Raw genomic sequence first — 26,980 nt, 5'->3', positions numbered from 1 at the left:
TCAAAATCATCAGCTTCTGGATCTGTTCTGAGGAGATACTCCTGGGTGATTCTAAAACCCCTACCTTTGGATGTTCAAACCAAATTGCTAGATGCTCCTCTGGATAATAAGGCTCTCTCCAGACAAACCTCAGCCGAACTACTCAGATCCCATCAGGGAAAGGAATTACAAAATCTGAAACATATGCTGGTGTCACCTATCCCCAGATACCACAGGAATTATCCACGTAGGACTACCTCCATTAGGAGACAGTCTGCTTATTCTGCTCCTCCCCAGACAAATTGAAGAAGGCAACCTAGGAAACACTTCACTCCTAGAACTCCACCACCACCTCTTCCACTTCCTTTTGGAAGTCAGTCTGACCAAGCCAGACCACCTCCACTGTGACTCAAAGCCTCTACATCCCAACACCCCCGTCTCTCTTTCCGTACCCTCCTGGCAGATGATCACATCAGAAAAATGGGTGACTCCATTCTTCAGAGAGGTAACTTTATGACGTAGTGGACATTGCCCCCCCCTTCCAGGGGATACCCCAACTTCCATCAAACCAGATTCAACTCTTCCCCTCCATTCTCCACCAATTACATGTTCAGGGCACCATAGAAAGGGTACCTACCCAACAGAGAAACCAGAACTATTACTCAGAGATGTTTCTTGTCCCAAGGAAAGATGGTCCTTGGAGACCAATTCTGGATTTATCTGTTCTGAAACTTTTCCTCAAGGTCTACACCTTCAAAATGCTGACCTTACAGCTACTCTTGCCTCTTAACCCAAACCAGGCCTTCATGGTAGCTCTGGATTTGAAGGACGCCACCTTCATATTCCCATACATCCAGACTGCAGGAAATTGCTATGCTTTTCAGTAGGTTCCTTGCATTTTCAATTCTCTGCATTACCTTTTGGGCTCTCCACAGCACCTTGGGTATTTACAGAGTGCCTAGCTCCAGCGATTGCCTACTGCAGAACTCAGGGAATTCAAATATACCCATACCTAGACGACCTGTTAATACTTCACCAGGACCATCAAACCCTGTACCACCACCTGCAAAGGGTGACCTTTATGCTGACAGAGTTAGGGTTCACTGTAAATAAGGTAAAATCCTACCTGACCCCCCAAGACCTAATTTTCCTGGGGTGCAGGATCAGAACAGACAGGATGACAGCCTTCATACCAGATCAGAGGATAACATACCTTACCCTCTCCTTCAAAAACCTTCTCAATCAACCTCATTTACCAGCCAGAGAATTCCTAACAATCTTGAGCCACATGGCATCCCTGATACCCATGCTCCCTCTGGCAAGACTACATATGAGAAAGACCCAGCGGGTTCTGAAAACTCAGTGGAGCCAACACTCTCACCCTCTGGATACCCCTTGCCCTCTCCTACCATGTCTGAAGAAAGAACTACAATAGTGGATTTCTGCCATCAATCATAACCAGGGCATCCCCCTACAGGTACCTCCCCCATTACAGCAGATCTTTACTGACGCCTGAGATATAGGGTGGAGAGCAGTGCTTATGTGCAACCAAAAACAAAACACTGTACAGGGAAAATGGTCTACTCTCAGACAAAGGGACCAAATCAATATCAAAGAAATGAGGGCACTTTCTGTAGCCCTGCAAACCTTCCAAGAAGCCCGGGTCCCAGGCACATTGAAAGTAATCTCAGACAATATGACTGTCCTGTGTACATAAACAAGCAGGGGGGGATGAGATCTTATCCTGTCTGCAGTCTGGCCATTCAAATTTGGACCTTAACAGCAATGCTTCATATCCACCTGCAAGCAGTGTACATCCCTTCAGTAGTGAATGTTATGGCAGACACTCTCAGCAGAACTTCTGCACCCTCTCATGAATGGATGCTTCACAGAGAGGTGTTCCTGGATCTTATTCACAGGTGGGGTATTTCACAAGCAGCTCGGTTTGCCTCCTCCCAGAACAGACAGATGCCTGTATTTTGCACAAATAATCCACATCTTCAAGCTTGGAAGGTGGACACTTTCTCTTTTTCTTGGGCGGGGATGTATCTCTATGCTCTCCCCCCTTCACACTAATTCAGAAAGTCATCCTGAAGATTCAGAGGGATGAACCAAAAATCCTGCTGGTGACCCCCTTTTGGAAAAGACAGTATTGGTTTCCCCTTCTCCACCTTTTAGCCAAGGGCAATCATCACAGGTTGCTCCACCGATTAGACCTTCTCAGACAGGACAGGGGATCCCTAGTACATCCTCAGGTGACCAACCTCAGACTGACTTTATGGGTAATAGGGTTGTAATCCCCTTTAGACACCCATACTCAGAGGACATGCTCATTGTTCTGCAGGAGGCCAGAAAGCATAGCACTGGGAGAAACTATGTATCAAAATGGAAAAGATTCTCCAGATAGTGTCAAAAGAAAAACAGGACCATTTTCTCATTCCTTTATCTATGGTCCTTTCTTACTTGTGTGAGCCATTTCATTTAGGGCTAACGTACTCCTCCGTTAAGGTCCACTTGTCTGCCATTTCAGCTTGTCTGCCCTGGACTTCTCCTTTGCCATCCAGATCAGAAGTTAAGCTATTTTTGAAAGGGGTCCTCCACATCGGACCCCCTCGCAAACCTATACCTCCACCTTGGGACTTAAATTTTGTACCAGCACACTCAGCATCCCTCAAACTGTGCACCTTGAAAACAGTTCTGCTGGTGGCTCTCACATCCACCTGGAGGGTATCAGAAATACAAGCCCAGATGGCCATTCCTCCTTACTTTATCTTCCATAAGGACAGAGTCTCTCTTAGGACTAATCCTTCCTTTATTCTTAAGGTGGTTAATGACCGCTTACTAAATCAGACCGTTAACCTCCCTGTTTTCTACCCTCAACCCTAGAATTCCTCAGAAAGGACTCGACATTTCTTAAACGTCCACAGACAACTTGGGTATTATTTACACAAATCCAAACCTATCAGGAAATCTGACCAGCTCTTCATCTCCTTCCACCCAAGGGCTTTAGGAAAGACAGTCTCTAAACAGACTATATCTTCTTGGATCTCCAAGACCATCTGTACATGTTATTCCCTTCATGGCAAAGTTTTGTCTGTGAATGTTGAAGCCCATTCCCCCAGAGCAGCTGCTTCCTCAGCTGCCTTTTGCAATGGGGTAGACTATGCCGCTATCCTAGAAGCAGCTACTTGGGCATCAATTCATACTTTTACCAAGCATTATAAATTAGATTTAGTCTCCAGAGATAGAGCTGGGTTTCCCAGATCTATCTTACAAGGTCTCACTGACCAGGGACCACATACCTCCACCCAGGCTCATAACTAGCAGCTCTGGTACTCTCCCTACTGTTATGAATAGGAGGACATAGAGTAGTTGTGTAAGAACTTACCATAACCTTAGACGTCCTTCTCTTCCATGTTGGAGTATTCAGTCCCTCCCTGCTCCCCCTCTTGTTTTCTCTCCTTACCTTTTAACCTGTTATTTCCTGGGGTGGACATTGTCCCCCATCCAGGTAACCTCAGCAACAGAATGAGGCCTTTTAAGCACACCCTGGTCTGGTCCTACATGTGAGTCTGAAAGGCCTTTTTTTCTCTCTCCTCTTCTTACTTGACAAGGGTACTACTCTGTGCTGCAGTCCATTCTGAAGGGGGTATGTGCAGACGACTTTTATAGCCTACGTCACTTTATGGCTCTAACACCAGACGTCGCACGTACCCCCACCTCCAAAGACTTTGGTATACTGGCATGATTTCTGGTGCTGCAGGCAGCAGCCTCCCTACTGTTATGAATACTGCAATATGGAAGAGAAGGACATGTAAGGTTATGGTAAGTTCTTACACAACTATTCTTTATAGTTAATGAAGGCAAAAAAATGTTATACAGTCAGCTATAAATAAATCTGTATTGTACATTAGCAGCTACTTTAATTTACCGAGAAATAAGCAAAAGTATTAATTTGTATCCTGTTTGCTGATGGACCATTAAGTATATATTCAAAGTAAATACTAATCTTTTATTTATGTAGTAACATATGTGAGCTTGATGAATGTGCAAGAGATTCTGCCACTATTTTGGGAGTTTGGTTAGAAGGTAGGCAGAATTTTTTAGTCCGTTCTGGATCCACTATTTTAGAAGGTGAAGGGAGTACAGATAAAGATGGACTGATGTTTCAAATCTGTTACTAAGTATAGACTGAGACAGTGAAATTACTGAATGCTAGGTATGAAGGTGAGGTGATACCAGTGTACACATCACATAAAGGGGAGTATGTAAAAGTATGGCCAGCTAGAACACTCTGAAAGAAGTTCCTAGACTAGAGCTAGCCATATGGATTTAAAATGGAACGTCTTAAAACTACAACAGAGATTCTGTTTTTTTTTTTTTTTTTTTTTTCCTTCTTCTAAGGGAGTAGTCATAATGGACATTGAAAATGTAGTTGCTTTTAAAATCAGCTTGGGAGTGTTTATGTAAATAATAAATATATGGTTATGTGAAGTCTTTTAATGACTGAGCTTTGTAGCTTGAATATAACCTGCTGTTCAGTTGATAGTTTTCATGTCTATTTGTAGATGTATTGCTAAAGAACAACAGTGACATAAACTGTTTAGATTATTGAACTTGTGTTGTGTAGCAAAGGAATCGTATCAGAAAGTTGCATAAGCCGATTGAAGTTTTCATCGTAATTTACTTAAGACAATGAGGAATGTAGAGGCTGAAACTGTAGAGTAAGTCAAAGAAGTTGTTCTTTCTTGCTGTCATTTTAGAGACTTGTAGTGCTCCAGTGATGCTGTCAGAGTGGAACAACTGCTGTTTGACATCGTCTGACTGAACCGGTTGTGTGTAGAAGTGAAGTTGCTAACTCCAATTCCTTGTTGACTTGTGCTTAGATAAAACATGTACCAGACCATAAGTTTATAGGGCATAATAAAGGTCATTGTGGGGGAGGGCTTCAGTCTTCATACCTCCCTATATTTCTTTATAATATGACACTAAATCTGGTTTGTGATTAGCCTGCATTTGGACATTCCCCACCCAACCTGTTCATTCCAGTTATGTTCATCATTTGCTGTTCATTCTGAAAAAAAGTCTTAGCAAATTCAAAGGCAGTCATGTCATTGCTGGGCTTTTACAAGATCAATAATATATTGTTTCCATCTTGATTTTAGGTTCTCCAGAAGCTTGGTAAAGCAGATGAAACAAAAGATGAACAGTTTGAACAGTGTGTTCAGAATTTCAACAAACAGCTGGTAAGTTAATCTGAGAGTGACAAAAGAGCAGCATAACTGCTCAGCATTCGCTGCTCATCATGTAAACAGAATAATCTGTTTACCTTAGTCTGACTTGTAATACATGTGAAATTTTGGTTGAGATACAGTAAACTTACTTTCTTGTGTTAATAAATCCTGTAGCTCCATACTGCTGGTTAATCTGTGATTTTTTTATTGGGTTTTCTAGACTGAAAATTAATGCCAGCTGGCTGGACTGAGCATTTTATTTCAAGAAGGTGAGAGGTCAGTGTGTACGCTCTGTTAGAGAACAGCTACTTGTGTGCCATCTTCTACATACCATACATTTTTTTGTATCTTCTTGAAGTCACTTAAGATCCCAAACGCCCATGCATATCCAGTCTGATGTGATTCTCTTTCCAGTTTGCTCCATGGATAAAGTGTTATACCACATACTTTACCATTACCCTTAGTATTTGTATAGAATGTAAGCAGAGTGTTGATTAATACTGATTAATGTCATCCTTTACAAATAAAACAGATGTTCCGTTTACAAGGCTGCTTTAAGCCACTTAAAAAAATTAATTCATTTTCTAAACTGCTTGCTCTGCTGATGTCTGAGGTTTTAGAGCAGACTTCTCTGTCCCCAGCAGCAGCAGCAGTATTCTCCAGCTGAGCCTGCCGTGTCCCCAGCAACATTCTCCAGTTCAGCCTGTAGGATCCTAGACTTCTCTGCATCCATCAATATTCTCCAGCTTAATCTGTAGGATCCCCAGATTTCCCTGTCCCCAGCAGCAGCATTCTCCAGTTTAGCCTGTAGGGATCCCCAGACTTCCCTGTCCCCAGCAGCAGCATTCTCTAGCTTAGCCTGTAGGATCCCCAGACTTCCCTGTTCCCAGCAGCAACATTCTCCAGCTTAGCCTGTAGGATCCCCAGACTTCCCTGTCTCCAGCACCAACATTCCCCAGCTCAGCCTGTGGGATCACAGACTTCCCTGTCCCCAGCAGCTGCATTTTCCAGCTCAGCCTCTAGGATCCCCAGACTTCCCTGTTCCCAGCAGCAACATTCTCAAGCTCCACCTGTAAGATACCCAGACTTCCCTGTCCCCAGCAGCATAATTCGCCAGCTCAGCCTGTGGGATCCCCAGACTTCCTGTTTTCAGCAGCATTCTCCTGCTCATCCTGTGTGATCCCAAGACTTTCATATTTCCTGAACCATTCTCCAGATTGTCATGTGGGATCCCCAGACTTCCCTTTCCCCAGAAGCATTCTCCAGTACAGCCTGTGAAATCCCAAGACTTCCTTGTTCTCAACAGTGTTCTCCAGGTCATCCTATTGGCTCCCCAGACTTGCCTATTCCAAGCGGCTCTCTCCAGCTTATCCTGTGGGATCCCCAGACTTGCCTATTCCTAGTGACACTCTCCAGCTTATCCTGTGGGGTACGAAGACTTGCCTAGTCCTAGTGGCATTTTCCGGCTCATACTTTGTGATTCCCCAGATGTGCTATTCCCAGTGACATTGACTAGCTTATCTTGTGGAACTCCCAGACATTTTCAGGCAAAGTGAGAGGTATACTTCCAGCTTGTCCTGTATATGCCTAAAGGTTTTCAATAAGTTGGGGTTGGTACATCTCCAAAGTGAGGAGCCCTGCCAAACACCTCTTGCTGGCATGAAGAGTGAACCCAGTGTCCCTTTGAAGGAGCCCCATTTCTGCTGCTTCTTTGTGTCTTTGATCTCATTCTCTTCATAACTACCCAAAGGTCATAAACAAAGGCAAGGATGGGAACCTAGACTGGTAAACAAAGAACTTTATTCTGTGACTCTGCTGCCTCCTAATCACCACAGTCTGGATTGAAACCTGCAGTCTTGTCCCATCATATCCACCTGCTGATGATGTCCTGACCCCACTACCTTTGCTCATGAACCTAAGGTACCTACCTCACCCACCTATGGATGCAATAGATAATTTTGTTTACTTGCAGGGTAAGAACATAACCTGCTTTTTTTTTTAACAAACATGAATGAGGTCTCTGGTTATGAATGAATAAAAAAAAAAGAAAAACATGTTTATCGCAAAATCACTGCCACAGTATAATTCGTCAGGGAATGCCCTCTTTTTCCATTCCTAATGCCTGCTTTCGGCTGATTTACTATGCTTTTCTGTAAAAAAGCATAGTAAATCAGCCGATTTACAAACTCTGATAGTCCATTTCCTTTTTTGAAACAGAATACTGGGGTTTGTACAGTGTTTTCCGGACTACTGGAGAATCAGTTCGATTTCCGGATAGTCTGGAAAAAAAAAACGGAGGGGTGGCAACCCTATTAGGCAGTCAAGTTTGCTTTATCCAGGTAGCCTCTAGAGTAACAAGTCCCTTCCTTATTGAGATTTTTTTACTTGTTGATTCTTAGCTGTGTTTTGAAATGGAAAGATTCCACCAAAGGATTATCAGCTTATATTGTTTTTGCTAAATGGGGTGATTATCACCCCATATTTTAATGGAATATTGCACAACCTTTACTCTCCAAAGCCAAAACTGAGCAGGCCTTTATAGTGCACTCCAGAACTGTAGCCTTGAGATGGAGCATTTCTGTCATTTCTACTTATTCCAGCATCTCTGAAATGCAGAAACCCAAATACCACCAAAAGATGAGTAACCTGAAAAGCTAGATGCCACAGAATATGCAGTCAGGGTGTGTGAAACCTTAATGACCACAATAGCCATGCCCTGTTCAGACAGTGCAAGCCCCAACAAGGCACATATTTGTTTGCCCATAACTGTTACTTAGTTCTTTCATTTCCTGATCTCTCAATGCCCCCCATGGAGGCCAACAGTGATGTAGTAGTTTTGATTTTTTTCCTCAATTGTCTGTAAAAATTCAGCTGTATTGGACACTTCCAAGATGGCTGCATATTGAGTAACAGTTGAATTCTACTTCTAGCAGTGTGAAAACAAACTCAGCAGAGAAAGCCAGTGGACTTACGTTTCTTGGTAAATTTCAGTAACTGGCTAGAAAGTGTACTGCTTGGCTGTCAGTAAAAAAGAAATACAGAGGACCTGAAAGAAAGTTAGCTACAAAAGGAGAGGAAAAACACTGACTGTGAAGATTAATGCATCTGTTCAGCAAAAAAGCAGTCCAAGCTCCAGACATGACTTCCGGTAACCTAGAGGAAAATGTAAGACAACTGCACACAGACCTGATTAAAATAAGTGAAACAGTGATGGAGTATATCAATTCAAATAATGGCAGGAAAACATGGAAGAAACTTTAAACAGTTATTCACATGAGGTAATAAAACTGCAAAACTCAGAGGTCGAAATGAAGAAAAGGCTGGCTGAATATATGAGACTCTTCAAGAACAGATGTTTCAAACAATAATAGAATTAGAGGACAGAGCATGCAGGGAAAAACTGAGATTTTCTGCTGTACCAGAGAAGCTGGAAAGAAGAGACTATATTAATTTTATGAAAGCACAAATAAGCAACTGGACTGGTATTCCACAGCAGGAATTAATTGAAAGTACACATCATCTGTATGCTCCAAGTCTGGCTATGAGAAAGCAACCTAGACCTTTAATAGTAAAGATGCAATCCTACCAGCAGAAGGAGTTGATTCTGACACAATTGTGGCAGAAGGAAAAGTACTAAAAGTGGGAGACAGCAGAGTGTCTATGGAGAATGATTACTCACTGTACACCAGGCAGAAGAGGAGTACATTTATTCAATTATTCTGGGAATATTGAGAAGCAGGCATGAGATTGAAGCTGCTGTAACCAGCTATCTTCAAAATGTTCTTTCCTGAAGGGATAAAATAATTTTTGATGCAGTACATGCTAAGGAGGAAATACAAAAGTTTGTCCAACAAAAAGTGAGCTGTGAAATTGAAGAAGATTCTTCTTGTTGTTGGTCTGGTAATAAAGACCACAGAAAGACTGTGCCAGGGAAACCTTTTCAAATGTTTAAAATGGAATCTGCTTGAGAGAAGGAAAAAAGCAAAAGAGTTGAATAGAAGAATTGAGAGTATGTTGGAAATGAAACAGAGACAAGATTTAGGAGATATAGATGAACAGGAATAAAAACCAGTAACTTGGAAATTGACAAATGTGGGATTACAAAGCAATAGTTATATTTATGAAACATGACAGAGCAAGAAAATCTGGAAATTTTGGACTTTTTTAACTTTGTTAAACTTGTAGGGGACTCAAAAGCGTATGCCCTACTACATCTCAGTAATGTTTGGAAAAAATATTTAGGAGGAAGAAACTTATCTGTAAATAAAACAAATTTTTTTCTTAATAGTAATATTTTTATAGCACATGATTTTATTTGCATGCTATAAAGTTTTCTCAGTTATTTTTAAGTGTAGTGGGGATACTAATGTAAACAGAAGCTCCTACTTTTTTCCTTCCTTCCTTCCTTCTGTCCTTCTCTTTTTCTCCTTGTTAAGGTTTAAGAAATGTAGGCAATGTAGTGTAAAAAAGGGAGTAAAAATCAGGTCAATCCGGTCAAAAGACTGTGACAAAAGAAAAATTGAGGTACCTTTTCTCATTCTTGTATAGGGTCAACAACTGAAGCGACAAATCTGTTTCAGTTCAACTTTATACTTCGTAACAACACTTCTGAAACACTACTACACCACCACAATTCCACAACATGTAATTCCACTTCACGACAACTCCAGAACCAGTTCCACTGGTGACTTTTGTAAAACCAAAATTGATTTATTTCACATGAACAAATGATATGTAAAGCACTTTCACTCACTAGAAATTGTGAGCTTCTTCAGAACAACGAATCATTCCAAAAGACTGTTTAAATACATGAAATGGCGCCAAACAGATTTGAATTTAAAAACTCTTAATGAAACATACCACCATTTAAGTGAATATGAAACATTTTTATAAAGTTCCCATAAAATACTAATAAATACTAATACAAAAATGTGTATGGTACAGATGCCAAAATGAATAGTTGATTATCTTCTATCCAGTAGGGGTTTAATAGATATAAAATCATTTAATCCAGGGGGAATGTTAAATTCAAATCTGTTTGGCACCATTTCATGTATTTAAACAGTCTTTTGGAATGATTCGTTGTTCTGAAGAAGCTCACAATTTCTAGTGAGTGAAAGCGCTTACTATATCATTTGTTCATGTGAAATAAATCAATTTTGGTTTTACAAAAGTCAGCAGTGGAACTGGTTCTGGAGTTGTCGTGAAGTGGAATTACATGTTGTGGAATTGTGGTGGTGTAGTAGTGTTTCAGAAGTATTCTTGTATAGGGGAATGACTGGATTAAGGCCCTTAGCTTGATCTGCTAACAAGTTTTAAGAGAAAGCAAGTAAATGAAAAAGAACATTGAATATTATAAAGCTTTTTTTCTAGCAAATAAATGTAGCAACTCTGTATTTGGTCCCCGTGTCTCCATGGAGACAATCTGATAAAGAGAAATGACTAGGATATAATGATTTCTGAAAGTATTCAAGTGTTTTCCCATCTGGATGAGCTGTAAAAATCAGACAGCATTTAGTAGAAGCACAGGCTGTACCATGGGTCTTAGCATAGATAACCTTTCTTTTAGGTCAACCCACGCCTGTGAGTGTGACTGTCAGTTTGGGACACTTTTTCCTATTAGGAGGGTAAAACTTCAATATTTAAAGATGTCCATAGTTTTGTGTGCTAGTATTAAGTTAATAGGTTTAAGGGGGATATTGGGGGTGTTTTTTTTGAGGTCTTTCAATAAAACAAAAAGTTTTGTAAGATGTGACATAGGCTCAAATGTATATTGTATAAAAGATCAACCTGCCAAACAGTGCATGCAGGTAACACAACAGCTGGAAATAGACACATAACTTATTTACTCCAGAGCAGCTCAGAAAATGCTGCCTGCTGACTTCTACCATAGGAACAACAGTGCAGCCTGAGCTCATTTTCAGGTAATCCATTTCTAATACCATACATCAAACAAATGATCATAACTCTCTAACCATAACAGCTAGACTAAAAATGTAAATGCGAAAGTTGTTCAGCAGACACTGACCTTTCCAACAGTGTAAATATTGATAGTGCATATCTAAATTATTAAATATTTGCCAAGAAATGATGATATTGTGCATAATTTTACCCTTTTGGTAAAATAAATCACAATTTCTTGGTGAATGTACCATGTAGACTCGTACAATCTTTAATTGATTTGTTTGTATGACTGTCAGATTTAAAATGATACCTTAACCATTACTGTGTGATGCTTCATTATGGAAATATTCACAGAAATATGGCACGTATTATATTTCTGCATAATTGATAAATAAAGCATAATATTTCATCACCTGTAACAGGCAGAGACTACATATCAGTATACAAGTTGTGTGGCTCATTGTCAGCTTCAAAATGATGCATCATTTGTGTCGTCACCGTGCTCCCTTGCAATGATGTGGGCATAATAATGAGAAATATTGCAAATGTATAATTTTCATAATCCTACAAGAATAAACAAACTGTGATATCAGTACATGTGTACTGCATACAGACACATTTCATTTAACATGTTGTAACTATTAATACTGTCCTCAAAATGAGGTATTACTTGGGACATTGACATTCTCCCTTGCAAAGTTATTTATCAAAATATGAAATAAATTATAATTTCCATAAACTAAGTCCTAAACAAACTCTGATATTTGTATGTGTACAGCATACAGTACACATTTCTTTTACCATGTTGTAACTATTAATACTGTCTTCAAAATTAGGTATTACTTAGCACAGTGATACTCCCTTGCAAAGTTATTTACCAAAATATGAAAAAAATCATAATTTTCATAACCTTAGTCTTAAACTCTGATATTTGTACATGTGTACAGCATACAGACACAGTTATTTTACCATGTTGTAACTATTACTACTGTCAGTAAAACGAGGTATTACTTAGCACATTGACATGCTCCCTTGCAAAGTTATTTACCAAAATATGAAACAAATAATAATTTTCATAACCTTAGTCTTAAACTGTGATATATGTACAGATGCACAGCATACAGACACAGTTCTTGTATCATGTTGTGAGGACAAACACTGCCTTCAAAATGAGATATTACTTAGCACAATTACTCCCTAGCAAAGTTATTTACCAAAGTATGAAAAAATTAATAATTTTCATAACCTAAGTCCTAAACAAACTGTGATGTCTGTACATGTGTACAGCATACAGACAGTTCTTTTGACATGTTTCAAGGACTAAAACTGTCTTCAAGATGAGGTATCACTTGGCACAATTGCATGCTCCCCAACAAAGTTATTTACCAAAATACGAAAAAAAATCATAACTTCTGTAGCCAAAGTCCTAAACAAAACATATCTGTACATTTGTCCAGCATACAGATACAGTTTTTTTTTCCATCCTGTAGCTACTAATACTGCCTTCAAAATTAGGTATTACTTACCCTGATAAAGTTATTTAGCAAAATATGAAAAATTCATAATTCTCATAACCATGTTCCCAAACAAACTGATATCTGGACATGTGCATGGCATACAGATAGTTCTTTTTATGTCTTGCAAGTACTAATAGTGTCTTCAAAATGAGCTACTACTTAGCATGCTGACATGTTCCCCAACAAAGTTATTCACTAAATATGGAACAATGTCATAATTCTCATAACCAAAGTCCTAAACATAATGTGTGCAAGATGGTTATTGACACATTTTATGTGGCACTCTCCTCAAACTGTTCTTACTCAGCATATTCACTATCTTCCTACCACAGTTATTTGCTAAACTAAGAAAAATATCATAATTTACATAACACATTTCATAAGCAAATGGTTATCTGTACCCGCGCACAGCATACAGATAGTTCTTTTGCAATCTGAAATGAACTCAACATGTGTACAAGTTCCCTAGCAGTTCTTTTCCTGTGTCATCAGTAGTGGACAATGGTGTTCATAAAATATAACAATAGACTTTTGTACCATACTGGTCCTATTTGGTCATGGCTGTTTTCCATTCATTCTCACTAGCTGCATGTTACCAATATATTGTGTATAACTGTCATCACACCATTGTGAAGGTCAGTCAAGATCAACTCAATGCCAGCCTCTGTTAGATGAATGCCATCGCTTCTAAAAAGTGAACATCTTCTACGGTGATGCTGTCATGGCAGATTGTTGATCCACTGACCCTGTGCATCAAGCCATGCATGAACCCGTTCTGTAAACGTTCTGTTGCCTGCCTGTTGACTATTTGCCGTTTTCCATATCTGGTGAGGAATTATGTCAGACCACACAAAATGACAACATGGCCACCACAACTGCAGGTGTTCAAAAATTGTTGTGATTTGAAACCGTAGCCTTCTGAGTGGGTGAGTGATGACATCATTCCCTCCAATGTGCAGCACAAGAATGTCAGGCTCCGGGTAAGTGGAACACTTCCCTTCCCACAACTGCAGGAGTCTGCTCCAATTCATACCTTTTCTTGCAGTCCAGTATACCTTTCCACTAGATGTGGGGAAGCTCAAATTGTATTGTAAATATATATATATATATATATATATATATATATATAGGGAAAAAATCCAGTTATGAAATTCAAAATTACTAAGTACAACACAGAACACATATGGGAGATCAACAAAATCAACAGAGTCAACAGACACTGTATGCATGCACAAGCACTTCACTGACATTAACCATTCTCACCAAGTACCCCTTCAGGAGTCCAAGTATGCACAAGTACCAAAATGAAACATTTCTCCAGTGAGCCTTTCAGCAGTCTGTCCTACTATGCACAAGCACTAGAATGCAACATTACCATTGATAAACCCTTCAGAAGCCCTTACAGGCATGCAGAAGAACCAAAATTGCACATTTCCTTCCCAATGGCCCCTTCAGTAGTATGTCCATGTATACACAAGCACAAAAAAGAAACATTTGCCACAAAGCCAAGTGTGAGGCTAAAATAGCTACCCAAGCCAAAAGATAATCGGAAGTGTTTTTCAGTATTGCAGTCAGAAGAAAACAAACACCACTGTGAAAGTGATGCTTGTAAACCAGCATACGTCAAAAAGGAAGAAACAGCTTTACACCACTGAACTAAAACGAAGTTTAATACAACTGTCATATACCAAACTTTCAGACAAATGATGAAGGGCTTCGTCGAAAGCTTTGGTATATGACAGTTGTATTAAACTTTGTTTTAGTTCAGTGCTGTGCGTCTGTTTCTTCTTTTTTTCAGTATTGCCACAGAAGTTCTTAAACTGCATGTCTGCAGGCAGAGGAATTAAAAAAAAATAAATAAATAAAACAAGACTGACAAAATTGTATTGCTCCTACCTCTCCTTAATGCCTATTATATTTTCACAAATATACCCATAGGTACCTTTTCCATGTGTGCAGCTAGCTGCGTTGTATAAAATCAACTATTTCTTTGTCTATGTATCTGGACATCTATTCACTTATTCATTTGGGCACTCTGCCTCTTGTACCGCATGAGAACCAAAAGGCAGAATTGCTTTCTTTCAGAAGTATTCCAAGAGGTTTGGTGATTTCCAATGGCCTGGTCAAAATCACTTAGTACACAAGATTAGTGAGACTGAGAAAGTCAGACAAGAGTGTACTGGGATCAAATTATATTGGCTGTATACAGTTTCATGCACATGCTACTATTGTAAATAATGGATGTTCAGGACCATACACTGAAAGCAAAAAATATGAAACCCCAAACTTCATGTGTTTAAAATTTGAGTAGAGACTGAGTTTATACTACAAGAACATCCAAAGACATGGCACAAGACAGTGTAAACTTGGGAAGATGCATTCTGTGAAATATGCTGTGTACCAGGACCAAGAAACCATGCTCATGTGGAATCTGGTTCCTGTTGAGGTCTGTTGTAGCTCATATTACCCCAGGAATGTGAGAAACACAGCAGGGAGTCTAGGCCATGACTAAAGTATATTTATATATTTAAATGAGTTCAAATACCAAATTATGTAAACTTAGACATGTATTTGTGCTATTCAGTACCATTAAAGTGATTTATTCCAATTGTCTAACTGTAAAATTATGCTGAAGAAAGAGTTGTTATTCAAGGTTACCTGCTTTCTGAGAATAATAAAAGTACATAAGGAAGTCAATTGAATCATTATAGTCCAAATTAAGTTCAATTTTTTTTGCAAACTGACAAAATAAACTCTTTATAAAGTCTAAGCCAGCCTTCAAATCTTGTGTCTGGCTGACTCTCCACATTACAGAAGCCCTCCAAAAACAAATGAGAGTCTTAAGCAGTTGAAACAAGAATATCAAATGTAGAAGTCCCGAGATGTCCACCCTGATAGCCGACTCAACACAAACAAGTCCATATTGAACAACAGCAGTGCAAACATGCAGGCAAATACTCAAAAGAGGCTGGCTCCTCCTGTTCTGCAGGACCTATTGTAGTCTACATTGGCACCCTCTATCTACTCGGGCAAACAGAAAACTTGAATGGATAAATACCACAAAATATGTAGACATAACTTCTTATAAAAAGTGACAGGTCAAGATTAGACAATAGGCAATCATGGCTAATCATTCTGCGTACCATTGTTCCGCTGTGGCGACCCCTAACTGGGAAATGCCGAAGAAGAAGAAACTATCGCAAACACTGTGACAGTTAAAAAGTTGAAAATGCTGCAGCAGCTCAAAACGCCAAGCACAGCCATGTTTCTTTCTCAAATGTGTTGTCTTTCACACAGGAATCTAGGCAGAAAAGCACAGTGGAGTGATTGTAGATTGTTGCAGGTGTCAAATGCAGTTTGGATGGCAACGATACAAAACGTTTTAGCTGCAAGATTTCACATTACCAACAGTTGTATCCATACCACCATTTCTGTGCAATATCCCACCAGATGTACTTCAGAAGTGGCCAGAAAAAAATAATCAAGAAAGTTCAAGCCTATGAGAGAAACAATTTCAAAAAGCTGACAAGCATCTACATTGTCTGTGTTTTTTTTCTTTCATCTTTGTTTTTTTGTACTGCATTGGGGACGAACAACTGATAAACAACAATCAGTGCACCACATGGTCCTGCTACACCCCCCAATCCCGGTAGCAGCACTGACTGCTTTCCAACAAACACAAATGTCTCGCACAAGTTTACACTGTACTGTCAGCTATTTCCTTTGCTTACTGGAGATTTACTGTTACTGAAGGTGAAGGCTGAGTCCCCACCAACTTGCTAGAGCAGCTTGCTTGCTTCCTTTCCAACTGTTTGATGACCATGTAATTACGTACTCCTAGAACTAGTGCTGTTCTGACTGCTGGCATTACTGAATACTAGCTGTGGTAGTAACAGCAGTTCAGATGTACAACCTGCCACACCAGTTAACCTAACTATTTAGAATGCTAGCTAATGCAGCCCTGGGAAGGAAAAAAAATAAGAGTTTATCTGAGGAAAAGAAATAAGCAGTTCTTGGGTCAAGATGATTTACACTGCGAAGTCCTTGTAGCAACTGCCTCTATAATGTCCTCTCTCGATCCGTGAGTGACCAAATAAAATAGAGGGATCCAGTAGCAGGTAAAATCTCCAAATATTACCAAGAAGAAAGGAAATACCTGCTGCTGGACCCTCTATTTATTGGGGGAAAACATTATAAAATTAGGTTGGGGGTGGAGCTGTTACACAAGTAATGGCTTGGATTGCAAGAATCCGATTGGCTGCCACCACTTGCTTTATCAGAAACTTTTTAGTTGATTTTCGAATAAAAGTTGAATGTGACCTTAATGTAAAAACATGCCGAATCGTTACTACATAAGGTAAATTACAAGCTCAGTTACGATTTCATCGTGTTTTACATTAAACTCAACTGCAATTCTCTACAGTTTATCGCACTTGTAGAAAGCACTCGGTGGCATCAGTTTGCAATTCGTATCTTCTCATGGCACACTCGGCTGTAAGCTCAGAGGTTCCATGAGAAGGTACTTGGGGTTAATGAGTTAATTAAAAAGCTGTTACACATGCAGAGTAGGAATAATATCTTTTTAAGACAATGAAGATTTCTGTAATGTCTTTAAATATTAATGGTTTCACAGATTAAAAAGAAAGAGTAGTGAATTATATTAAAAATGTAGAGTACAGATAGCTATGCTGCAGGAGACACACATGGAAAGAACTGAACATGTGAACCTGATGAACCTTTTCAGGATGGTTATTCAGCAGAATGCCTATGACAAAGTGAAAGAGGAGTATTTATATTAATTGCAAGAAGAGCTCCAATAGTGATAGAACAGGATAACAAAGATAATAATGGTAGATTTGTAGTACTAAGGGGCTACTGGCAAGGGAGGAGGATTAAACTGGCTTGTATTTATATTCCACCTAAAACTGCTATAATGGAGTTTAAGAATAATCTTGGAGAAATAATTAGCTTTCAGCAAGGAGGAATATTTGTAGGTGGGAACTGAAATTTGGTTTGCAGCAATGAATATGTGTCTGGGGGTCCCAGAGGGGAAAATATAACAAAGGAGGGTAGATTTCTGAAAAGAATTGTGAAAATATTTGACATGGAAGGTATGAATTCATTATAGGAGTTCTGAGTGAATTTACATATTATTCCCCAAGACACAAAAACTGAGCTAGGCTAGACAAAATTTAAATTTCATAGGAACATGTGCATTTAATTGAAAGTCTTGATATGCACCCAATAAATATTTCACATCATGCACCAGTAATAACTAAAGTAAAAACACAGGGTAATAAAGTAAAAATGAGACACTGGTGCTTTCCCACCTATCTGTTGAAAACAGAGGAATTTAAGAAATGGGTAGTGGAAATTATTCAGAGGTATTAGAAAAGATAGAAATTTCTTTTGAAAATATAGTTAGGGAGTGGAATAAAACGAAAGTGGAGTTTAAAAATAGGGTGAAAGTAGAAGAAAGGGAGATATGGTTAATAACAAGAATTATTTTGAGGGACAGACAAATGTTAAAGTATTGCAGAATAGGGGTAATCTCACAAAACAAGAAGTGGTGTAACTTTAGAACGCTAAACAGAAAACAAAGGATTACCTTGATAATATGCATGGGTTTAGAAAGACTGCTGTTAAGTAGCTGTTTTTGATAAATCTAGAGCATAAAAACTTTTAGCACAATGACTCCGGCAACAAAACATAGAAAGGGCTGTTGCCAAGCTTAGGGAGCCTATAACAAGGAAGATAACAGATCCTGTAGAAGTATTAGAAATATTTCATGAATTCTATGAAAATCTGTATAAAGTAGAGAAATATGGAAATCAAGAAAATTTACAAATGGAAATGTTTATGGAAAAATTAAATATGGTAGATGAGGCTCAATTACTTATGAATTCCATGTAATTTGGATGAAAGCACTCATTGTTGTGAAATGAAAGAATCTTGGTTTCACTTCTGTCTCCCTCTTTTGGATTCTTGGTTGGATTACTTTTTTTGTTAATCAAGGTTACTGGAAGTCATGACTGGAGCTTGCACTGCTTTTTGCTGAACAGCTGCAATACTTTTCCCAGTCAGTGTTCTTTCCTCACCTTTTGTAGCTGATTTTCCTTCAGGTCCTTTGTATTTCTTTTTTCCTGGCATCCAGGCAGTGCAGTTACTAGCCAGTTACTGAAATTTACCCAGAAGTAGAGGTTTACTAGCCTTCTCTGCTAAGTTTCTGTTTTCACACTGGGAAGTCTAGGATTAAGTTGTTGCTCAGTGTGCAGCTATCTTGGAATTCCCGCTGTTGGTGGGTTTTGATGCAGAAAAAGCATTTGATAGAGTAAGCTTGGACTTTGAGCAGGGCAATGGAAGCATTTGCATTCCGTTATAAAATTATAAGGTAAATAAGGAGGATATATATGAGGGATCTGAGGCAAAAAATTAAACAGGATGGGTTCCTCTCTGATACTTTCTGCTTGAGCAGAGGAAGCAGGCAGGGGTGTGCTCTTTCCCTTTTGTTATTTGCATTGTATGTAGAATCATTGGCGAAGAAAATAAGGGAATCAATAATTCAAGGATATAATTAATATGATAGCCAGGAAAAGCTGGCTGTGTTTGCAGATTATATTATTGTATACCTTTTTATTTTACATTTTATTTTACATTTGTTGACCGGGCTAGTCTAACTGGATACATGTCCATTTTCAGTAGAGGCCCGGGGAGAAAAGCTCCAAGCATAAGAATAACAATATAACAAAAGCAAATAAGTAAATAGAGTAATAAAGCAACAGTACCATAGTAACATAGGTAAAATGAGAAAAGCAAATGGGACTAACAAAAAGTGACTAGAAAACAGTATACCTGATAAAGAAAAAAGGAAAATGACATTTTGGTGTTGTGAAACATTTTGAGGTAGTTTTGAATCATTTCTGGATACAAACTTAGTGAAGCTAAAACAAAGGCAATAGCTGTAAGTTGTGTACCCACACACACATTGGTTCAGCAATATCCATGTTTATGGGGACATGATAAAGTGAAGTACTTAGGACTATGGATTAAAAATTATTCAGGTGTGGCAGCTAAAGATATGTGGGAAGAGACTAAACAAAACATAATACAAACACTGAGAAATAGGAACCTCTGTTTTATGGATATGGATAGTAAGATACAAGCTGTTAAAATGTTTTTAGTCCCTTTAGTCTTATACAGAGGTCAGGTATATTTTTTATCAACCAAAGGAGAAGTTGTAGATAGCAGTTAATAAATAGCTGAAGGATTTTCTCTGGGAGGGGAGGACTACAGGAGTCAAGTGGGATAAGCTGATTCTTCCACATTTAAAGGGGTATTTCAGAGCTACACAGTTAAGGCTCCTATACACAGCACAAGCAGAAACCCATAATTCATAGTGGAAAGGGGTGATGATGAAACATGGAGAAAGCTCATGAAAGAAGGAGAGACTGGGATTTTGGATGCACATCTTTAAGGAGAATAACAGTAGTCATATAGAATATTATATTCAAAAAGAAGCAGAAAGTATTCTAACAATTAAGCTAACACGGGACTGGAGAAAGGAGATTCTGCTGATAGGGATGACTGCAATTAGGGATACAGATAATAGGCAAGAGGGGTCTGAAATTTATTTGAGAAAACTGGTAAAGGAACCAAGGTATTAGGAGCAAATAATTAGAAGTGGGAAAGGCAATAAAATGGGAAGATGCCAAGAATTTATTTGGAGTGCAGGTTAGAGACCTCCTTCCCTATCGAGGACTGATATCAGAGTATAGGCAAAGAGAAAGAAATAAGGGGTCCTAAACAAAGCACTAGCACTGGTAGAGTTTTTAGCAGAATTTAGTAGAAGCTGCTGTTAAAAAGTAATAGTTAGTAGAAATATGAAATATTGCATGATAACTATAAGAATTAACCAGAGGAGGTTAGAAAGAATTGGGAATAGAGACTGGATAAGGGATTCACTATGAAACAATGGGATATATATGTATGTCCCCCAAATATGCAACAGTCTAGAAGATTTAAGATTTTTGCTTGGAAATGCTTGCATACATATTTTATACCCCAAGTAGATTCCAGAGAATTTTTCCTCAGGTAGATAGCAAATGTTGGAGGTGTGATTGGGAAGAAAGAGATAATTGGGAACATTTTTCCTGGGAGTGTAATGAGTTGGCAGACTTCAAAGATTCCCTGCAGACTACTCTGTTAGAGATACTGGGTGAGCAAATTGGTGTGTCTAGGGAAATTATTTTTCTGCGCCATGATACAGAATTGGAATTACCTACACATAGCAAGGTCTTGCTGAGTTTAGTTATGGTGGCTGCCAAAAAGGCAATTACTGAAAAATGGAAATCAAAGTCTAAACCAACTGTATTAGAAGTAGTGAATATAGTAACAGAGATAAAACAATGGGAATTGGGATCTTTAGAAAAAGGTAAGAGCAAATTACATAGAAAAAATGGGAATTGTGGGAATACTACATACAGGAAAGGAATGAGGTTTAATAGAAGGCAGGATTTGAATGAGCTATGTAATGTTTGACTGACAATAAATGGGTAGATTATAAGTGATGTATAATGTTTGCAACTAAAATTATGTGGATATGGTTTGTTTTCATTTGTATAGAAGTATGATTGTCTGTGTTATAAGTGGTAATTTAATAAAGATGTTTTTGTTAAAAAAAAAAAGGAAATTCAACTGTCACACTTTGATTTTGGTTCTCAGTTGCTTATAGATGGGCAGTGTATGTACAAACTATACAAGAGTTCTGTCATTTGTTGGATTTACCAGTGCTTTTCATTCAAGAGCCTGTGCTTCCAGTGTATGAATAAAAAAGTTAGAGTACTAAATGTCTAATTATCTCTGTGGAGCATTTGTCCCTGATTGGGATTTCTGTCATTCAGGTGACCACTTCAGCCCTTACCATATTCAACTACAAGCATATCACTGAGCACTACTGTACTTTACTGCCTGACATATGGTTAAAGCATCAACACATCTCTCTAACAAAACCCTTCACTCTAGATGTCATGCCTCCCACTGAAAGAAAATGTAGGGTATCAGAGGAAGAGTCATCTGACTGTGATATCAGTCAAGAGGAAAATAGGATTTGATGTATTCCAGCTAACTTTACTGTCCCCCTTGTTATGACATGTATGAAGAGATATTTGTCTTTGAACTGTTCATTTGAAAATCTTTCCTTAAGGGGAAACCCTAAATTTAATGAGAGAACTGTGTGTGTGCATGCCGTGTGTGTGTGTGTGCATGCCGTGTGTGTGTGTGTGTGTGTGTGTGTGTGTGTGTGTGTGTGTGTGTGTGTGTGTGTGTGTGTGTGTGTGTGTAACAATTATTTCATTATATTAAAATTACTAAAGCTAGCAGAGATTGAAGAGCCCAAACATTGTACAATCCCTCTAGGCCATTAAATGTCCAAGGATGCCTTTGACAATGATTATTTAAAGTGGAATTCTTAGTCACCAACCCCAAGAAAACCGACCAGATTTTAATAGAGTAGATGAAAAGTCAAAGCACTTGTACAGAAACCCTACACCAGACCTGGCAGTCAATTCTTTAGATGCTACCTGGAGATCCAAGTTATTTACTGCTAATAACATCTTTCCCAATGCTGCAGACACTTTGATATATGTTACATTTAGCACAATTTTCCCATTGTTCACTTGACTGACCCAGTAGCTGTTTTGCCTTACGCCATTTGTCTGATTTGTCCCACTGATGGCCCCCCAGGGTAAGCTCACCAGTCCTCCCCTTTTCAGGGCAGTTTGGACTCAACAGGGCAAGAGTCCTATGAATCATGCATTCATTCACTGAGCTCATTGGTGTCCCACATTCCCCCACAGGTTACGACTGTAAATCCCACTTGTTCCCCAGTTCTGTGCCATTTGGTCATGCAGACCTCCTCCTCTCAACCCCTTGATTCCCTAACCCCATTGGCAGCTCGCTTAGGCTCCATGGTTACTGCCTGCAACCACATATGTGAGTGGCTGATATCAGTTCACCAATCCTAGGGTGAGAGAATGGACTTTTGTTCCCTGCTTGGGTGACATCTGCAGGGAGTGCTAGGTGGGACACACAAAGGGAACATTATCAGTGGTGCATTGCAGTCACATGGGAAGATTTATGTAACTGTGGTGCACCACTGATAACATTTCCTTTGTGTGCCCCACCTAGTAGTACTCCCTGTAGGTGTCACCCAAGCAGGGAACAAAACCCCCTTTTCTCACCTTAGGATTGGTGCTTTGCTGATGAGGTCATAACAAGGCTGAAATATGCATATCTGCAGCTAGTGAGGTTTGGCTTTATTGGCCTGAAATTGTCCATTAAAACAACGAAACAAGTCATGGGCATTCAGAATCGCCAATTAGCTGAAACACCTGATGTTCATAAGGGTCATTTGCATATATCCCATATGCCTCTGATACAAGAGGTTTGGGAGGTCACTCAGTGGAAGTTCTACTTTTGATGGAGTTTTCATTTTGTTTTTACTGATTGGTTTTTCAGTGACCTTCTCACTTATTGTTTTAGTTTGTTGTTTAGGATATTTTTGCAGTGACCCTAATGATAACGGACATCAACTGGGTATAACAGCCCTGTGTTTCTTATGCTTAGTCAAACACTCTGCTTGTGCTGTGGAGGTCATAACAAGGCTGAAATATGCCTATCGAAAGCTAGTAAGGTTTGGCTTTATTGGCCTGAAATTGTCCATTAAAGCGACATGGGTATTCAGAATTGCCAGTGAGCTGAAACACCTGATGTTCATAAGGTTAATTTGCATATATCCAATGTGCCTCTGATACAACAGGTTTGGGAGGTCAGTCAGTGGAAATTCGAGTTTTGCTGGAGTTTTCATTTTGTTTTTACTGATTGTTTTTTCAATGACCTTCTCACTTATTGTTTAAGGAGTTCCATGAGGGTAAAAAGGCTTTGAGAAAGTCTGTACAGAGGAAGCAGATGCTGGGGCTGGGAAAAAGCAGAGGTAGGAGCATTGACTGTCTTCTATACTATGATGAGTGCCTTTCCAATTTTCAGTATTTAAATATGCCCCTCTGCCACCACCACCTTTCCTCCACCCTGTCCTAGGAGGAAGGCTAGCTCTGTCAATCAGACTACCCACTTATGGGTGATAAAGGAAGGTATTTGTTGTAGAATACAAGATTTGTTTCAGGACCTTCCCACATTTCTTGGAAATGCTTCCCCTCCAATTAAACCAGCTTTCATTTGCAGCCTCAGGTCTTTACAAACTCCTTGCTTCTGCTAATATTTCAGTGATATGCTTGATATGAAGAAGGGACAGATTAATATACTATTATATCTCCAGTCCCTTGAAATGATGGGCTTTGAGCATGTGTTCTCAACACCTCTCGAAGTTAACTTTTTATGACTTGAATTTTATGTAAGGATGTTGACCTTGCAGGCACCTACTAGATCTTTTACTGCTGGAAGCCCTTGCAGTCGCATTACATATGAGGAATGCTTACCTTCATGCCACCATATGTAAAGAGCACAGAAAGTTCCTCATGTTTCTGCTTAGAACTCTGCATGTCAGGTTCACCTTCTTGTCCTTGAGTTTACTCTTGCTCCTAGGGTATTCAGTAAATGATGATCATCTTTGGCTCAATGTCAGTGAATGCCTGATTCAGGACTTCACTCTAGCTATTTCCATAAACTGCCAAAAATTGAGCCTGAGCTCTTTCTGCAAGGAGACCTTTCTTGGAGGTTTGTTAGACACGAAGGAGAGCAGATTCTCTTTCCCTTCAAAGAGAATCTGCCTTGTGATCCCCTTTTTGAAGGTAGCAGCAAGCCCATGCATGATGGCTAATGAAATGCTGAAACCATTTCCTCCATATCAGTGGACTCTCTGGCCAAACCTGTCAAATTTCACAAGGGGAAAATCCTGTGGTACCTGTGGAATTCAAGGTAACCAGCCACTGGAACAGGTTTTGTCTGTTACCCTTTTTATTCAGGAGAAATGTAAATGGTAGGCAGACCTGCTGTTAGATACCCCAGGGGACATCCTTTGTTCCTCTCCCAAGGAAGTCCCAACAAGTATAGTCCCAAGGGAGGAACATACACATCAGTATCAGGGAGAAGTTGACCCTGATAGATTAATTTCTAATTTTTAGGACTACTTGGTAAGTAGGAGTCCTTAGAAGCATTGCAGGCAACAACCCTGTCCTGTGTTACCATAACAAACAAGAGAGTGTGAAATCTGACAATCCAAGAAAATCTGTTCCTTTAGGCCTTCTGCGTTCATTCAGAGCAAAATGCTTCAGGAGATTGGTTAAGCAAATTGTCCCCCACCAGCTCAGGAGGACTGCAGAGATAGATGTTTTTGTTGTTCTCCTTCCTACTAAACCACCAGTTCACAAAATTGTGGTCCAGATACCTATGCAGACAGTTGCATTAAAAACCTGCTGGGACTGGTAAAGGCTTATTCTTTTAAGGATGCAGTCACTGCAGCATTAGTCTTTGGGAATATGTTGGCTAACACTTGGATATACCTTCCCACCTTCTTCAGGCATTGGAAGTTCAAGTCTTATTCCAGAAGTAGAGCAGAAGTTTACACTGCAGTTTTTGCTGGGTACAGTAGGCCCTCCCATGCTAAACTTGTAGGCAAGATGTGTACTGTTTCATTAGACTTCCCAGTCTTTGATGAATTATGGTTTAGCCATGATCCATATGATGAATACAATATAGTTGTGTGATGAACTCCCAATAAAGGTAGATGCTTTAATAGATGAATCATTTCTGCAGCCCTGTCCTACTGACCATCTGCTTCCTGAACCCTGAGTGTGGGTGTCTTTTCTCCCTTTGTGCCCCCCTTACAATCTCTGTACTATTCTTTAGTTTTCTGGGCATGGAGATGCCTGCCCCAGAAACACCATATAGGCCAAAAACAACAGACACACACACACACAAAGCTAAAGATGGCGAACTCGGGTTCCTTTTCTAGCCAGTGTGCTGCTGACATTTTCAGTGCTGGAAGACAGCAGTCCTGTTCTGGATGTATTTGATACCCTAGAAGTCTGTCTGGATGGACATATGTACACATATATCTATCTCTGGTCTATGATAAATTGTAAAATAATAGTCCACGTGTTTGGAAATGTACTATTTTGGCAAGCTCATCAAGCATCTGTAAATTTCTGCATCAGCATCGCTCACAAATAAAGCCATAGCTGGTTCATCTCGTGCCAGCTGCCAGTCCACAGACTGGTGCCCTGCAACCATAGCCAAGATCTATTCCCCACTGCCACCCCTTCAACTCATTAGGTGAAGAATATAAAAACTGTTTGCTCCCTTAGTTTGGTGTTCCAGGTCAGATCAGATCCCCTCCCTGTCACTATTTATTTTTAACTGTAGCAATCCATTTGGCACATTTGATGCAAAGTCACTTAACAACTTGTTCCTGCAGTTGCCTCCTTCATCCTTCTTGCTTCATTCTTGTTACACTTCTACTCACATGGATCATGGAGTACAGGTTACCCATTCCTCACTGGGTTACAGAAACCACATTGTAGCCAGTTAGTCCAGGGACACATCCCTCACTGGGTTAGAGAAACCACATTGTAGCTTCTTAATCCAGGGTCCCCGTCTCTCATGGGATTACAGTAACCACATTGTAACTTGTTAGTCCAGGGTACCCATCCCTCATGGGGTTGTAGTAACCACATTGTAGCCTGTAAGTCCAGATTACCCATCCCTCATGGGGTTACAGTAACTGCATTATAGTTTGTTTGTCCAGGGTACCCATCCCTCACAGGGTTACAGTAACTACATTGCAACCTTTTCGTCCAGGGTACCTGGCCCTCACTGGTTACAGTTACCACATTTTAACCAGTTCTTCCAGGGCCACCCATCCATCACTGGCTTATGGTAACTACATTATAACTGGTTAGTCTAGGGTACCCACCCCTCACTGGGTTACAGTAACCACATTGTAGCTGGGTGGTCCAGATTACCTGTCCCTGACGAGGTGACAGTAACCACACTGTAGTCTCTTACGGGGGTACAATAACCACATTTTAGCCTGTTAGGCCAGGATCCTCATCCTTCACTGGGTTTCAGTAACTGCAGCAAACCTTGTAGACCCAGGTCCCTGTCCCTCACTGGGTTTCAGTAACCATTTCAGAACCTCATAGATGAGGGTCCCCGTCCCTCACTGGGTTACAGTAACTCCATTGGAACCTTATAGACCAGGGTCCCCGCCCCTCACAGGGTTACAGTAACCACATTGTAACCTGTTAGTCCAGGTTGTGTCCATCCCTTACTGAGTTACATTAACCACACTGTACCCAGTTAGTCCAGGGTACCCATTCCTCACTGGGTTAC

At 39.7% G+C, this 26,980-nt stretch overlaps 1 protein-coding gene across 4 annotated transcripts in view; it reads left to right on the top strand.

The window, feature by feature from the left end:
* The window catches only part of BIN1 (bridging integrator 1), a 2,421,789-nt gene that overhangs the window by 586,394 nt on the left and 1,808,415 nt on the right, over window positions 1-26,980 (top strand). For all 4 annotated transcript variants that reach the window (XM_044060666.1, XM_044060667.1, XM_044060664.1 and 1 more), the window contains exon 2: window positions 5,145-5,225. In XM_044060666.1, coding sequence (XP_043916601.1) covers window positions 5,145-5,225 — 81 coding nt within the window. The remainder of the gene's footprint in view (window positions 1-5,144; window positions 5,226-26,980) is intronic.

The sequence above is a fragment of the Protopterus annectens genome, chromosome 2.part0 (assembly GCF_019279795.1).
Source record: "Protopterus annectens isolate FY-2018-M chromosome 2.part0, PAN1.0, whole genome shotgun sequence".
In the NCBI taxonomy this organism is placed as follows: domain Eukaryota; kingdom Metazoa; phylum Chordata; order Ceratodontiformes; family Protopteridae; genus Protopterus; species Protopterus annectens.
This window is presented reverse-complemented; position numbering and strand designations above follow the sequence as displayed.